The sequence below is a fragment of the Triturus cristatus genome, chromosome 1_2 (genome assembly GCF_964204655.1).
Source record: "Triturus cristatus chromosome 1_2, aTriCri1.1, whole genome shotgun sequence".
Taxonomy (NCBI): Eukaryota; Metazoa; Chordata; class Amphibia; order Caudata; family Salamandridae; genus Triturus; species Triturus cristatus.
The window spans coordinates 1080752230-1080769848 of NC_140580.1; the positions used below are offsets into that span (position 1 = coordinate 1080752230).

Consider the following 17619-nt stretch of genomic DNA (forward strand, 5'->3'; position numbering starts at 1 on the left):
CTTTATTTAGCATCCACAAGCTACGCCAACCCCTACAATAATGCCCCAATGTACATCTCACAACGGTCACCACCCAAACCCCCAGCTCTCAACATTCTGGGCACGAGCTCTGTGACCAATGAGTACGTGGGAGGGGAAAGGCAGATGAACGGGAAAAAGGAATGGAAAGAGAGGGGTAAATACAGAGCATAGTCAGTATTAGAACATAACAGACTGCCACTCTGCTGGACTGCTGCTATGGAATAACTACTTCCCTGCTGCCCCCTTGCCTAAGTGAGAAGAACTGGACCTGCATCACGTGAACCCAGAACCCAGATTTACTTAAAGGGCTAGTTGGCTCACCTCCTGATCTGATGCCTCAGGAACATAACAGCCTTTCAACAACCTTGCATCTGCATTTGAACTCTACCATCTGAGAGTCTACCCTGCCAAGTGGTGCCACACCATTTCTGGACCCCTGGAAGTGGACCTAGGGTACTTACCAGCAGAACTGACACTCTTCGCTGCTGAGCGGTGCATACTCCAGCCAAACCAATGAAGCTCCTTGGCTGAGTGGCACATCCTCGAGCAGAACCGACGCTTCAGTGCTGTTGCACGGATTTGGCCCGGCGCAGAACGTCCACAGCGCCCTTCGCATCTTTGGAACCGATGCATCGCGGATGGTGCGACGCATCTTCAGTCCAGGTCCTTGCATCCCTCGATGGCAGATTAACGCCAACGCTGGCCTCCGTATCGCATCTCCACAGCTCATCTGAACTGATGCATTGCCCCAGCTGCGCAACGCATCCTCACCGGCAAGCCTTCACATTGCAAACTTCAGTCAACGGGATCTTCGAAGACGACACACAGGACCTCGCCCCGCAGTCTTGTTGCATCTTTGAACCAACGCATCGCTTTGACTAGGCAACGCAACCATGTTTTAAGATACTTTGTTCAGCGGGCCTAATTTGGTCCCTGTAGCGACCCGCGCTCCATTGCAGTTAGGCTGACCTTGTGACTTTGTTCCCAGTCTGGGACAACCAGATTTCCCTTGGTAGTGCTTTGTGCTTTTTAGCAAACACAAGGAGATGATGGACGGAGTGCTGAAACTTTTCAAACACTCACCCTCAGTCACAGATCTGGGTTGAATCCATCATCATTCTTTAGCTTACTTTGCCACCCCAGTTCAGACACAGCTATATACAAATCAGTCTTGACCCTGTGCCTCATGGGAACAGTCCAGCCCAAAATGCCAAGCCATGTCTTCCCTGGACTGGAAACAAGAATCCTGGGACCGGTTTCGGGCTAACAGCCCTCTTCAGCCAGATTAGCTTGAATCCAGTGGCAAAGTGAGCAAGGGACCCACGTCTGGGCATACCCTGCCAACTTAGGACGAACAAAGCAAACACAAGGAGATGATGGACGGAGTGCTGAAACTTTTCAAACACTCTCCCCCAGTCACAGATCTGGGTTGAATCCATCATCATTCTTTAGCTCACTTTGCCACCCCAGTTCAGACACAGCTAAATGCAAATCAGTCTTGACCCTGTGCCTCATGGGAACAGTCCAGCCCGAACTGCCAAGCCATGTCTTCCCTGGACCGGAAACAAGCATCCTGGGACCGGTTTCTGGCTAACAGCCCTTTTTAGCCAGGCTAGCTTGAATCCAGTGGCAAAGTGAGCAAGGGACCCATGTCTGGGCATACCCTGCCAATTTAGGGCGAACAAAGCAAACACACGGAGTGCTGAAACTTTTCAAACACTCACCCCCAGTCACAGATCTGGGTTGAATCCATCATCATTCTTTAGCTCACTTTGCCACCCCAGTTCAGACACAGCTATATGCAAATCAGTCTGGACCCTGTGCCTCATGGGAACAGTCCAACCCGAACTGCCAAGCCATGTCTTCCCTGGACCGTAAACAAGCATCCTGGGACCGGTTTCAGGCTAACAGCCCTCTTCAGCCAGGCTAGCTTGAATCCAGTGGCAAAGGGAGCAAGGGACCCACGTCTGTGCTTTTTAGAGCCATTTTAACTTAAATCTTTAAAAATCAATATCTCTGGTTTCCCTGATTGGATTTTTATCGTTTTGGTCTTGTTTCATTTAATAAGATTTCTTTTATTTTTCTAAACCTGGTGTGGGATCTTCTTGTGTGGTGTTTTTTCACAGTTTTCACTGTTTTAAATGTTGAACAAATACTTTACACATTTCCTCCCAGTTAAGCCTAACTGCTCTGCGCCAAGCTACCAGAGGGTGAGCACAGGTTCATTTGGGGTTTGCTTGTGCCTTACCCTGACTAGGATTGTGGTTGCTGCTTGACCAGGGCTCACACCCCAGTCAACCAACAACCCAATTTTTAACGGCGATCTAGCCTCAAGTTTAACTTCTAGGGGCCTATTCACAAAGTCCTTTTGCAATACGTGAAGTAGTATTCTTCTACCACTCATTTGCATACTGTTACATGTTTTTGTGAATTGACCCCCAAACCTCTACAAAGAGAATAAAATGGGAATTTTGAGGGGATAGCCATACACAATGAGTACAAATAGAAAGGACTGTGCTCTCTTTGCATTTTTACAAAATAGGGAGTTGGAAAATTTGCAGCCGTTTCACAAAGGCATGTGAGACTGCATACAGGAGAACTCTGTAGTGCTTCTTCCCATACTCATAATGCTTTTGTGAATTAGCCTCGAGGTGTCAAGACAAGAAGGTAGCATTTTTCCCTGTGGGATTTTGAAGGCTCCAGAGGAAATTAATATAAACTTTTGGGTTGGCACCAACAACTAATAGGGACTAAATACTGTATTCTGTTGTTGAAAGGGATCTCCAAAACACAGGAGTTGTTGGCCAACAACCTTGCAAAATCCACTGTTAGGGGCCTTAACTTCTGCTCCCACCAACAGACATGCAGATGTGTGTCCACCCTTGTAGTGATTAGTTTAGGAATAAGATTGAAAGTCCATTCTTCTTGCCTTTGGCTGAAGATAAAATTACATTGGATGACAGGGTTTTCCACCAATAACTCTCCGTTAACTATGTAACCCCTTTTAAAAGAATAATGCCCCAGGCTTTTTTTGATGCAATCTGGACCTTTTTGTCTCTTCACTGAATGTAGGAGTGCCTTTGCACTAATGGACACTCTTTTAATCAGATTTGTAAAACATATTTCAGAAACAAGATAGGCGCACAGTCTGTAACTAGAACTCCAAACACATTGGCTGGAGAACATTGAGGCTGGATGCAGTGTTTCAGAGGGCTAACCTCACTTTCACTATCTGACCAGCAAAATCCTAAAGGAGCAACTGTGTTATAGCCAGTCTCCTGGAAAAAGACAAGAGCTATACCTTTGAAAGGCCCAGTGAAATATTCGTCCAATTACGTTTGAACCCTGTAACATGTTTATAAAGCTATTCTTTAATGTCCACACACCATGCCTGTAGATGTATATATTTTTGGAGAGGTGGATGTTTTTGGAGGTGATTTGCAGGAATGGTGTTAGGGTGAGGAAATGCTATGATAAGAATACACATATGTGGCATGTACTTCCTTGTTGATGTTGTTTTCTTACTACAATACATTAAAGTACATGCATTTGATGGGCATGGGTTCAGCCCCATGCTATTGAGGGGGATGTTCCATGGGTGGAGCGTGGGTGTTTCCATGCGTCCACCAATGTATTTTGGTGTAGTCCCAGCTTTACCATTACTGGTAGAGCTTAGAACGTGTCAAAATGCTACGCCTCCTTAGGTGAGGCGTAACAAGGAGAAATATCTTTATTTTATTATGTTTATTTTGCCTGCCTCAGGGGATTGTTTTTGTGCAGAAAGGTGCCCCTTTTTAGGTCTCGCCTGAGCCAGCGCGCATGCGCCGCTTTGCGAGACTTTAAGCAAGGGCTTTACAACTGTATTGGCCTTTGTGTGCGTCTTTCTAAGAAAGACAGCACGCAATTGGCCAAAGGCGGGTGCATGGCCCGCCTTCTCTCTGCCTAGGGTCCGGCAAAGCGAGCAGCAGCCCATCTGTTTCCAATTATCGCGCCCGCTCTCGCGTTCTCGTTAATTGGAAACAGATGGTCGCGCTGGCCCTGGTGATCGCAGCGCTTTTACTTTCGCCGCCGACCTTGGCTTACTTTGTGAGCAGAAGGGGCAGCATGTAATGTGACATCTCTGTCATATTGAATAAAAGAAAAGTTACTTGAATATCACCAGAATACCTCATGATAAAAAATAAGTGCGGATTCGCGTGACATCAGCCGGTGGTTACTGCCCTAAGTGCTTTCTTTACGTGGTCCCACTATGCACCGTTAGCGCTTCCTATGATATCTACGCTCAGATCCAAATAGAACGCTGAATCCAGGTGGTTGCGGCCAGAACACCCTCTGTGACACACGTCCTGCCTTTTTGTAAACTGGGCACCGTTGCAGACCCCCCAGGCAGAAGGCGTCAGCCCCGACCCCCATCAGCTGCGGAGCGGTCTTCCTGTCCGTGCTCCGCACCTTCCCTAAAAGAGCTGGGAGCACCGGCCAGTACCGTTACAGACACTCCGGCTCTCCCAAAGCAGGAACTGGATACAGTGCCTTGGAGGAAGGCCGCCTGTGCTTGTAGCCCGCCTGCTCCCGGGACGCGCCCCTTCCTGCTGGCTAGGATCGCACCGCCCCTGGCGGCCGGGAGGCCTGTCCGTGACAGAACTGGTGCCGGAGCCGAGCGGACCATATCGAGGGAGGCAGACCAGAGCGTAGCGGCAGCTCCAGCGCACCACAGCCAGTCAGCATGGCGGTAAGCAAGCCACATCCATCTCCCACACACCCATCAACCCTGCTGCGCACACTGGCACCCGAGCGCTGCACACGTATCACAGGGACTCCATGGGAACAAGCGCAGCTGGACGCATTGCCACCCCAAGTTTTGGGTTTCTGCTGTTGTGATTTCTGTGTTTTTATTGGGACTTAGAGAGCATTAAGCCTGATTTGACAGGCTTCACATACTTGGTTTATAATGGTGATAAGAGAGGATCGGCAGTATCTGGTCTATGCAAATGTGCTGAGTGGCAGATCCCTAACACAGCTAAGTTGCCAAGGTGATAAGAGTGCTGCATTTTCAAGGCGAGAAAAGAGGATGCAGCCAGGTGCCCCCTACAAATGAAGCCCTGGCCTGGATTTGGGAAGGTAATGGTATTTTCTCGGGGTTTGCCTGTCCAATGGAGAACCAAGTAGCGCTCTGGCGGGGTTTACATAAGCTAGTGGAACCCTACCTAGGGAGTGGCAGCGAGTGTGGATGTGTCGCCCAGTCTGTCTGACTTCCACCAGAAAGGCACATCCAGGCTGCTGTGGAATGAATGACTCCCGATTGCATGACAGTCAGTGCTCCTTCAGGTGACAACAGGGTCTGCTTTAGGGCAGTGCGACTGGTGCGGCCGCACTGGGCGCTGACCTGTGGAGTGGGCGCTGGCCTCAGGGTTGGGCGCTGTGTTTAGCGTTCGTCACTGCTGCAAGCTTTCCTTCGTTGCCCCTACACCACTGCAAGCTACCCCCAATGCCGCGAGCCTCCACACGTTCCAATTTTGGCCTGATAGAACCTTACACTTATTCCGGAATTAAGCTTGAATTGAACCACCCAGGATAATGTGCTACATGGCTAAACACTTATAGGATCCCAAAGACGTGACCTATTGGCTATGCCAATGCTTGTTTTTTTTGCCTTAGGCCTGGCAGCTGTGTACTGCTCCTGGGCCGTTTGCTTGTACGCACATTTTTTTTAAAAACCATATGAAAATGGCCATTAGCCCTCTTTAAACAGTAAATTAAACTCACAATTTATTCAAAATATTTTGCAGCAGTTTGAGATACATATGCATGCATTGCAGACCATCTTGGAATTGGTTTTCTTTGAGAAAATACCATTAGTATGTTAAAGAGTGTTATTTTGTCAAAGAAAACACCATTCAAGGAGGGCCTCCATGGCAAGCACGTGTAGTGGTGCGTATGCACGCCATAATGGCCATTTAGATTTATTGTTTTGCGGCTGCCAAATGAAACAAGTATTGGCAAAGCCTATATCATGCAATTGCTTTGAAAAAATTAGCCCAATTGGCTTTGCGAATGCTTTTTTAAAATAATTTGTGATTCCTATGGAGTTGCCCGGATGGAAATGGAAAAAAGCAGAAATAGAACTACAGTTATTTTCTTTTGCTAATTGTAGGCATGTGTTTTTTCTAAGTCCATGCCAAGGTTAGTTGTGCGTGATTTTGTTGGAATTAGCAATTATTTTTTATTAGACATGGGGTGAAATTGAGTAACAATTGAATACCAGACTCATTAGGCTGAAAGATTTCGTTCAAGAAATATAATATTCTTAAAACTATTAGACATGTTTGCTCAAAACCCAGAATGGGGGAAGATGCATTTTATTGTAGACTTACAAAATATATGGTTGAGCCCCCTTACAGACAAATGCAGAGTTAATCAAGGTGCGGGCTATCACTTTAAAAGGTTGGAGTGCCACAGGCAAACCTGTGCATTAGTTGGGATGAAAAATACACCTTTTTAAAGACCAATGATTTATAGGAATGACACTTCGAAAGGATCTTCGACGTGGTATAAAGGGTTCACTCCTAGTCTTCGTTTGAATATATTAAGCCTTGATTTAAGCTCTAAGGCCCACATCCGCTGATGTTGCCGCCATCCCCTGCACTGACACCCAAACAAGGCTGCCTTGCACGATGCATAGCCGTGCACCATGATGCAGAGGTGAGTGTGCGCTGTCTAGCGAAGGATTTGTACTGGAAGCATATTCTTGTCCAAATGACTATGCCTAGAACGATCCCATCCATGCATTGAGTGTGTGCTGTGCACTTCAGCGTACATGCAATGAATTGGTTTTTTTTTAAGTTAACTCATTTGTCCTTGCTTGTTTCTGCTTCAAGTAGGTGTATTTTTTGATGCACAGTCCTGTCTGGATATTTTAGTAGCTCTATCATTGTGTTCAAACCTATGGATGTTTGTGTTGATCCACCCTAGTAAAGTCCCATTAGTGGCACCAAGATTGTTTTGCACGGTGAAAAGGTCACCTGTCTAGTGCGAGACACCTTTTGACTGGAGAGTAGATCGCATGCATTGCCCTAGCGCTGGTGCAAAGCTTTAGTAAATATGAGCCTAAACCTCTTAGTATAGGGCGGCTTTAAGAGGTTCTCAGCTCCTTGGAACGAGTGGACATAGGAGCAGATTTAGAGTTGAGTAGTGGCAGAAAATCCTACAGTTCAGTGAGGAAGAGGTAAGTCCTCCATTGAAGGATTCACAGTCACTTAGGAAATCACTGTCAGAGTCCACACCTCTACAGACATGTTACGGCTGAGGTATTTCTACCAGAGGATTCTCCACCGGTACAGAGTATTTAATAGTTCCACAAAACGGACTGTCTTTTGCGAGCAGCGGTGTCTCAGATCACTCGATCATACATTTATACCAAATAATCTGAGCTATTGAAGTATCAGTCCTATGCAGATAAGACACAGATTGATCTTCTGTGCAAGAGAGCCCAGGGGTGAGCTTGGAGGCCTTTGGCAGGGGTTGAGGAAGTGGCAACCTGTGTCAAAAATGGAAGTTCTGTTGCCACGGACACTACGATTGAGCGATTTACTCCCCCAAGCCCCAGAATTGCTCCTCATGTCTGTACCTTTGCAAGTAATCTAGAATGCTGAACTTGGTTTTAAGACACATTTATTCAGGAGCAAGTTTGGCATTTTGCAGCATATGTCAAATTAGGCAGGATTGTTTTATTGAGCATTCCCATGATCAGACAATTGTGGGATTATTGACCAATGGTTACTTAGACAACGTAAACGCAGCTATAGGGGTCTCCCTGATTCTCGCATTGCCACTCACTGGAGATGTAGAACTTGACAGCTCACTTATTTTTAAATATTATGATTTGTGACCAGCATTTCATGATGGCTTGAGGCACTACAATAGCTGTCAGTCTGTATATGAGTGATATTGAATTTACAGCCATTAGATTTTAATTTCAGCTTTTCAAGAATTCGCTCTTTGAAGAATTTATTAGTGATTTTGTTTTTGCTGATGATCTGGCTTCCGATGTAATATGTTATGGCTACGTAAACTTCCCATTATATATATATTTTAAAACCTTGCGCCTCTCACTCTCTTGTGCTGTGATCCCTTCTGAGATTTCGGTATTTCACGTTCATGGCTTAGATGAAAAGCTTTGTAGTGCTGGTCATATTCTCTGGGTCTTTGTGATCCCAGACATTCAGGGGGTACATCAACATTAACATGTTTTGCATTCTTGAACTAATAAAGGCCTAGCTTGGGTCAATTAGCTCATTCAAATTTGGATGGATTATTGAACTAACAACACAAGCCTCTTTGGAGCATTTAATCAATTAAATCAGGAAAGACCAGTGTTAGATTAAATACACACCTGGCGGTTGTACGACCGGCTTCCTTACCCTTACATTTAAATAACTTTAACAGTGAAATTGAATAACCGTAGATTTCTTTGTTAAACCTATATTTTTGCTCACAGTCTAAAATGACACTTGTTAGGTGTGGAGTTCGAGAGTTCTACTCTGTCATTTCCAGATATTTCTTCTTCTGTATTCTTCTTATCCCCCCCTCATTCCTGCAATAGCTAACATGAAAATGTATGTTTTTTTCACCCCATTGTAATTGTTGAAAGTTTCTGTGATGAACTTTCACTTTTATAAACATCTGTGAAACCAAATATAAAAAATTGCAAAAACTGACTTAAAAATAGTGGTTACATTAGCATTCTTAGTTTCAACCCCATTTTTAGCCTTAAAGAAGACCACATCACTAACCCTTTAGGTGAGTTGTTTCTTTTGCTGAACCAGGAAATCCAAGGACTGGAGTGAATAAGGCAAGACACATCGATCGAAACTTTGAGCACAAAATATTACCTTTATTCAGCACAAATGATGCCTCTCCACCCTCCGCCCGCCCCAAAAAGAGGGCTTTATACTTTATAATTACACCTGGCTACGCTTACAGAAAAAAAAGTACCTTTTGGGTTGGCTTTATCCCCATCAATGACGCCAACAAATGCACATTGAAAATAAATAAGCTACTAATACATTCAAGTGGACAGCATTTGAGCACAGTTTGGAGAGGGGAAAGTCTGGGTTCCAGTTTGTATTGTTGCCATGTCCTGCTTGCAGCACATACGCATCGTTGGCACACAATGGGCCGCACCAACCCATAAGGTGTTCTAGGCAACTGTCTAGGGTGCCTTCCTTCAGGGAACACCAGTAAATGTTATTTCTTTTTATTAAGCTCTGCTTGAATAGGCAACATTAAGTAATAATACTTTTATAGAATTGAATTTTGTAGGTGAAATGCTCTACAAACCAAGGGTTTGAGCACTTATTGACTATAATCTGACTAGAACCATACTTCAAGAATAACATCTTATGGTACTTCCTAAATTGGAGCATGTTAGGGCCTTCGGTGGAAAGAGAATGGAGCTCTGTAACTTCCTTGTCTCTGGCGAGAAGAACGTCAGGTGTGCAACAGAACAATGCCATCTGAGCAAAAACTTTGGCCGGACTATAAAGCTGCAAGTTACCCTTTCATAAGAGATAGGGGACCCCAAAGATGTTCTTTTCTGGGTGATTCACTTGAATTAAAGACACCTGTCTGGGGGGAATGGGAAACTAGTGCAAAGATTTCAGTTTGGGGTAAACATGGTGGTGTTTCCGCCTCCGGCGACCACTCTTTCAGCGACATTCTAGAGCAGTAAAAGACATAAGAGATAATCTGGCAGCCCCAAAGACAGTCCCCACAGACTAACATACATTTAACAAACACATTAATGGCTGTCAAAGGGCCAACCTGTGTGAGAGAAGGAGACATTTTGAAAGGGTTCAGTAGCAGAAATCAAGAGCTTAGAACTTCCTGTGTCTAAGAAGCAGATGACTAGACCAAGTCAAATTTGAAGCAGACATTTTTTTTACTCTGTCTGTTTAAGTGAATTTCTTCTCTAAGTGTTGGAACCACGAGCTGAAGAATCTCTGGGAGGAACTTATGAATTACATTTTCTAGGAGAATAAGCTGGAGTGCCATGAGGCCTGCACTCCAGAGTTTGAGGACACCCATGCTAAGTACATTTATAGATAACTGTAACCATTCGCTAGCCTGGGGTTATACTGAAAATATGGCACGCTTGGAGGCCTTACGGGTCAACTTTGGACAAATCCCTGATTTTAGATCACTGCTGAGATATATGTACATTTAGGAGAAGACGAGGTTCTTCAACAGTTAACCTGTAACCCTCCGCTCATTGAATACTCTGCCGGTTACTAGGTCATTCATTGGGTTCCAACACGCCTTCCGTTATGTGTGTGAAAATTCACCAGTAAGCATTGCATGGCACAGAGCGTGTGATTGATCTGTGTAAAGCCATTGAACTGCTTAAAGTCAAAGACCTGTGTAAAGTCATTGACCTGCGTTAAGTCAAAGACCTGTGTAAAGTCATTGTAAGAGTCTCATTGTGCAAGATATTCAGACTGTTGTTTTCCTAATAAGATTGTCTTTCACAGCCTTGTTGCTGGTAAGGATACACTTGGCCCTGGAGTATCTTTGAAATGGTAGGATTTTGGTGAGTGGCACTAAGTAGTGTGGTTGTATCCACATCATATACCACTTACAACACCCGCATGCACTTCCTTTCATGGATGCTGAGCTCTGACATACGGAAGTTCTGGAGGGGCCACTGAGACTGCCTCTTCAGATCTTATGCCAACACCGGACATGGTCCATTCACCACCACACCTCATGCGACAGGCTGATGTTTCCTGCCTGTGTACATTAAGGCTTTTGGGTTGCAATGAGTGACTGACAGGAGCATGGTGAAAAAGGATTACCTAACCAGACCTGTTCCTCTGTTTCTTTTTTTCTTCATTCAAACATTGAAACTCCTCTGCTCTACCCAGGACTCAAAATTGTGAATGCCTCAATGGGGATTAAAATAAGTTGGGTCGACTTCACATGACAGTAGCTGAGCTGAGGAAGGAACTTCCCCCACTTGTCGTCCTTCAAAGTGAGACTCATACAGCGTTTGATGTAGTATCTTGCACCGCATCGCAGGCATTCACGGCTAGGCCCTGGTCCTTGCCTTTTTCATTTAAATTATAACCAGCTGTGCCATCTTTCACTGATTTGTTTGCAGTTTCTTGACTATAACCATTGTCTATTTTTTAACTTTTGGGTTTGTCATTGTGTCGTTTCTGAACCTCGAAGATGTGCTCTCTGGCATTGCTATGCATTACAAGTGAGATAAACTAATGTAAATTAAAAAGCTGGCACAACTTTAATTCAATCAACAAATCTTGGAAGGGGTCTTTGGGGCTGATCTAGAGTTTGGTGGACGGTACTCTGTCCGTCAAGGTAGTGGTGGACATTACCGCCACCATCCTGATAGAGTATCATCTTTTGGATTTAAAGGTGACCGCCGGCCCTGCGGTCATCTCTGTACCTTGAAGTGAACAAGGTAAACATGTCTGGTGAACTGCAGTCTTCTGTTTTGTAGGCCATGCAGCAAACGGTTAACTTTTTTGGTTTTTCAAAAAGAAACTCCCAAATTGGGGAGGGGGAGATTTCTCCCAGGGTGTGGGGGTCATTATTGTCTTTTTGTGTTTTTCACAGGTTTCGTCTGGCATTAATGGACAGAAAGAACAAGACATTACACCCTTAACAAGGCAGGCAGTGCAAAGCCCTTCCCCAGTCGGCCCTTACTCCGTTCAGGTATTGCAGAACACAGCAGCGCGAGTCCTCACTCGCACTCCTAAACAGGTCTTAGTCCGGGAAACCCTCAAGCGGTTGCCCTGGCTGCCAGTGAAGGAGAGGATCCAGATCAAGGCTTTGTGCTTTGCGTACATGCCTTACGCAAACAAGGACCACAATATCGAGGCCAGAAATTCAGATGGTACTCAACTAATAGACCTCTTAGATCGTTCAATTCTAGACCCATGGTAGGACCAAAATTAGTAGAATGAACTGGGGCGGCAGAAGTTTTTATCCAGGAACCACAACAATCAGGAATAAACCTCCATTACCCATCCGATCTGCCAACTCCCTTCTCAATTTCCGACGTGAGTCGAAAACCTGGCTATTCAGCATATCAGACTTTTGGTAAGATACCTGCCTCCTGTCTGATCATTGGTTAGCGCCAGGACACCGTTTGGTAACAAAGTGCTTTATAAATCTCCTACATTGACCTGTCAGAGGAAGCATTTCTGTCAACGGAGCTAACGGGGGCTCCATTGAGAGAAATCTAATAGTCGCCCCTCTTTAAATAAGGCGGACAGACGAAGACTTTGATGGGCAAGGTACTCGGTTGATTTCATGAACGGATACCCTGTCTGCCAAACCCTAAGCAAGGCCACTAGTTTCTAAACATGGAAGTGAATTGTCATATCACTGAACCCAGTAAATGCAACCAGTGGCGTAGGAAGAGGGGTGCGGTGGGCGCGGGTCGCCCCGGGTGTCATTACTGAGGGGGAGACAAAAAATAAAAAATACAAAATGTTCCTTCTTTTAATAATTTCAATGTGGGGGGGAGGGGGTGACAAGAACTGCACCTGGTAGCACCTGACCTTGCTACGCTACGGAATGCTACCTGAATACCCCAAAGCATGTTCAGTAATGTTGCCCTCGGTCTCCACTGCAATGTTTTACGTAATAATTGTGAGCGGGGGGGAGAGGGGGGGAGGGAGGGAATAGGTAAAAGGGAGTTACTGAATTACTGTACGAGAGTAAGGCTTGGCATGAAAATGTTTGAAGCTTGAAAACCTTTGAAGACCATTTTTTGAAAGGGACTGTAGAGAGCAGCAGCTGTCCACTGTCCTGCAGTGATTGGATGGCCCTGGTGCATGAAAGGGAACAGCCACTGAAAGTGTCTCTTCTGTGGGAAATCTTTAGCTGTGAATGCGCAGGGGGTGCCTCGCCCCACAGTAGCTGTTACAATCGACGACGCGGTGCTGGTGAATCGTTCATGTACCGAGGCTGCAGATGTTTAGCGGTATCCCAAGCTGTTTGGCCAACTCGTTCATCCATTAGCTGCCCTGGAACTGCAGTATGCTTGTTCATCCGCCCTCTGAAACACCCACTCTCCGCGACCATGCAGGGGTTGTTCGGCTTTCAGGGTGCTCTCCCCTCAGAATATCGTTCATGTGCAATATTTTTTTCAGAAACGTGACCCGTTAGGAAAATGACTTAATCTAATCGGCTATTAAAAAGAATCATCATTGTTATACGTGGCACAAAAACGCAGAGCAAAGAGGTGGTTTTAAATACTGGCGAGGGCGCTAACTTTCCACTAGAGGGCAGCATTGTTTCAGATAAGGAGTCCTCCACAAACATCTAGGGATCAATAACTGTCTACCTAGTTGTAACAATCCTCTCAAAACTCTTAAGTCAATCAACGTCAAGGGGCCGCCCACTGCATGAATGTTTTAAAACATTTACCTACGATGGCAGACGAAGGAGCTGCCATAACTTCTGAAAATAACTGTCCATTTCGGTATAGTTCTTATCTTGGTGAAACAGCAGGCATGACAGCATCCATGCAGTCTGCTTGTAAAAGAACTGAATTGACGTGGTCCCTGCATAAAGTTGGTAGAACCAAAGGGGTTGATGCATTTTAACATTCTCGCCCTCCGCCCAGGTTTATTATAATGTTGAAACTTAGACTACACATGTATCAAACAGACCCGGGTGCAGGTCAGCATGTTTCGCTCTCTTTACAATTGGTTGAGCCTTCTGCAGCACACACCACGTTGCTCATCTTTGATTTTGAAATACCTTGGCATGAGCCTGGATCCACCGCATGGATGGTTTGTGGGCCAATCACTTTGCGACAAATGCTATTGTATGACTGCTGTGTCGCTGCGAAATATACTGACCTCAAGGACCAGCGCCATTTGTAGCTTCCGGGACCTATACTGAAGATAGGGCCGATCCTTCCACCCCTTCCAAGAATCGAATATTTCTTTAATGTCTCTGGCAGTATCTTAACTGAGCTGTGCATGATTTGTCAGGTGTCCTGTCCTGCACCCTGCACTTCAGGCTGATTGTGCAGCCCTGGGTTTGCCCCAGTTGCCAGTGCTGCATTACCTGGAACTTAAACATCGTGCCTCTATAAAAACAGACTATAAAAAGAGCCTGGCAGTTTAGTTTTCATCCCTAAAACTTTAATCAGCCAACTATATTACCTGTTCATTTGGCTGTCTATAGCTTGCAACACAAGTCTGTGCCTGGATGGCAAGATTGTCTTTTTTAAAATCATATTTCGCACTTTGTTTTCCACACGTTCCTTGTTTTAAAGTTTCTGCCAGCAGTCTTGGTCCATGAGCGGGTGACATGTTGGTTTGGTGGCGGTGAGGTTTGACGGCCTCCCTCAAACCCATGTCTTAGCTGCAGCTCGGCCGCCTCTGCTTCTCTGATTGGTCCTCCTCCTGTACCTCGTCATTTCCTTCCTCTTCTTCCACCTCGTCTTGATTGCCCTGAAGGTCTACCCTCTGCTCGTCCATGCGCTTGGCTTGAACTCGCTGGATGAGGCTGAAGAAGTCTTCGTCGGGCATGGTGGGCCCGCGTGGGACCGCATCTGGGGGCGCGCACCGCTGGTCGTCGATTCGTGCAGACTGTAAAAGACAAAGACATAAGTGAATGTTGTTTTTAAATAATAGACTGAATATGTATTCTCACTGTGGCAGGGGCAGTACATGGGAGAACTTGCAAAATTCAATATGCAAAACAGAAAGTAAAGTCAAATGAGTTATAATACCTAATCTGGGAAATACAATTGGCCTTCCTGTTCAGGGAGAGAGTAGACCATAACGTCCGAATATTGGGGGTTGTAGAAAGTTGTAGGCTAAGGTCTATTCCTACCGGTAAAGATGGCATCAAAAGTTTAGCAAGTTTGGAAAAAAAAATAGTGTTGCAAGCGCCCTTACAGCGGGGCACCAGAATCAAGTGCCTTAAATTGAAAGAGTTCCTAAGGGTTTGATGGGGGAAACCACTGCATGTGTGCACTGAGAAAAACACATTGGCACAGTCAGTTGGTGCAGTGGCAAGGCACATTCGCGCAGTGCCTATACGCCGCTTGCTGCAGTTTGTAATGATGGTAGTCACTTCCAAATGTCCTTGCCTACTATCTCCTTAGCTCCAAAGGAGCTATATGCCACTGTGGATGGGGTTGTTGCTGACAGACCCCAATCCACGAGGAGGTCTTGTCTGGATGACATGCTCACATACAGGATGGGTTCATTTTGCGCTTTCATTCCAGGAGTTAAACTTCTGGAGTGTCCACAAGGTGTGATGTTGTGGACAAAGAGTGAAAGGACATTGTACACAGTGGCGTAGCTGGGGGGGCAGTCCATCCCGAGCTGCACTGTTTTTGGGTGCGGCGGAGGGGAGCGAGTCGTGTCTGTCGACTACCACTACCCTCAACGAACAAGTCGTCCATCGGCTGCCAGATCCCCAATCTCTCCACCCTCGGAAAAAGTAATCCATTGCCCTCCCCCACGCCTACCTGCACAGTGCGGCAAACTTAGGGTCCGCCCCGGGTGGCAGTAGGTCAAGCTATGCCACTGATTGTAAAGCCCACTTATAGATGGAGCAGTGGTGTCAGTCCCCCAGGAAGACCCACTGATGCAAGTGGTCCATTGCATGCTGCCCTTGCTTCTGTCAGTCACCCTGGCAGACCCACTGATGCTAGTGGTCCATTGCATCCTGCCCTTGCTTCTGTCAGTCACCCAGGGAGAGCCAGTGATGCGAGTGGTCCATTGCATGCTGCCTTTGCTTCTGTCAGTCCCCCAGGAAGACCCACTGATGCCAGTGGTCCACTGCATGCTGCCCTTGCTTCTGTTATTGTTAAAAGGGATCTATAGAGCGCATAGCTGCCCCAGGGCTTCCTAGCGCTAAAAGAGTGAGCCGCAGAAAGAAAGTGCGTAAGTGTGTTGAAAAGTGCTGCTGAAATAACCATGTCTTCAACTTTTTCCTAAAAATAGATTCAGCTTCCAAAAATCTTAATTCACATGGAAATGTATTCTAGAGCTTAGGCGTCAGATGTGAGAAAGATCTGCCTCCTCATCTTACTCTTTTGATTCTTGTAGTTCTGAGAAGATGTTGTTGGTATGATCTTAAACATCTATTAGGGACATATGACACTATCATGTCTCTGATTTTCAAGGGACCCCTGTTATTTATTGCTTTATGGGTCAAGCAAAGTGCCTTAAATTTAATCCTGGGGGTGAGTGTCTGAAATGTTTCAGTGCTCCGTCCATCATCTCCTTGTGTTTACTTTTAATTTAATTCTGGCCTCAATCGGTAACCAGTGGAGCAATTTCAACTGCTCCCCAACTGGTTTGTGGATTGGAACCTTACACAGGAGCCTGGCTGCAGCATTCTTCACAACTTGGAGTCATTTAATAACGTGTTTTGGGGCACCTAAGTAAAGAGAGTTACCATAATCAAGACGGGAGGGCACCACTGCATGAATGACTGTGTTTTGGAATTAGCTCCAGTACCTTTCGGAGCATTCTGAGTAAACCGAAGCATGAGCCGGATAGCTTTTTACCGTGTGCTTCCACTGTAAGTTCCTTGTCCATCCAAATTACGAGGTTCTTGATGGAGAGGTTTGGAACTGGTGGGTTCCCCAAACAGCTTGGCCAGCTGGGCACCGATTTGCGTCCCAGAATCATCAGCTCTGTCTCGTCCACATTCAACTTTAGGCAACTGCTCATCATCCACTCTGCCACCCTTTCCAAACATGGCGTCAGTTGCGTATCATCTGCGTACGAGACCATGGATGTGCCCAAGGCAAGAGTCGTGGGTACACGCGGGTACACAGCGTCCACCCTCTATTTTCACAGGGTGGACACAGTCCCCCCTGCCAAGAAGTTGGGCCCCACAGAAATATGTTGAACTGGTCCCAGTGTCATTTTCAGACACCGGGACAGTTCAGCAGCTCCTGCATGTTGTCTGCTTTTCATTCTCAGCAGCAACATACAGGCAGTTAGGGGGCTTTTTTTTAAACCTCCAGCTGTGCAAAAGATACAGGCAGAAGTTATGGGGCCATCAGGTCTCCTTTTGATCGCGTATCGGAAATGAAGCGGCATGACAGGAGAGGAAACAAAAGCACACAGCTTGTTATCTCTTTACAGATACTTAAGAGATGCATGTTTTTTTTTAAAACTTTTTTCAGTCCCTGTATATAAGTGCACGCACTGTTAGAATGTCAGATGGGAGGGTCTGTCCCAATATTTACACAAATAACAATACAAACAGCACTATTTTATTTCTTTAATAGCGCTACTGTGATGCCATGTGGGATGTCACCCATCATGATGTCATGTGCTGTGTTGGCATGCGTCATGATGTCACTTGCATACTATCAAACTTGGTCAGTCCCCCCCACTGCTTTTTATAGGACTTGTGCCCTGGATATGCCAAACTCCTGGACAATTTCAGCCAGCGGTCGCATAGGAATATTGAATAATGTTGGGCTGAGCGGGGAGCCCTAAGGCACCCAACATATCAAAGGCATCTTGTCCGAGAAGTAGCTGGCTTCCATGACTTGGAAGGATCGGTCCTCAAGAAAGGATAGCAGCC

At 45.8% G+C, this 17619-nt stretch overlaps 1 protein-coding gene across 7 annotated transcripts in view; it reads right to left on the reverse strand.

The window, feature by feature from the left end:
* The window catches only part of GPSM1 (G protein signaling modulator 1), a 982732-nt gene that overhangs the window by 94775 nt on the left and 870338 nt on the right, over window positions 1-17619 (reverse strand). For 6 of the 7 annotated variants that reach the window (XM_085613283.1, XM_085613273.1, XM_085613300.1 and 3 more), the window contains one exon: window positions 8891-14648. In XM_085613283.1, coding sequence (XP_085469409.1) covers window positions 14418-14648 — 231 coding nt within the window. In that variant the 3' untranslated portion in view covers window positions 8891-14417. Of the gene's footprint in view, window positions 1-8890; window positions 14649-17619 lie in introns of those variants that run through there. The other variant, XR_014963238.1, reaches the window with a different exon arrangement.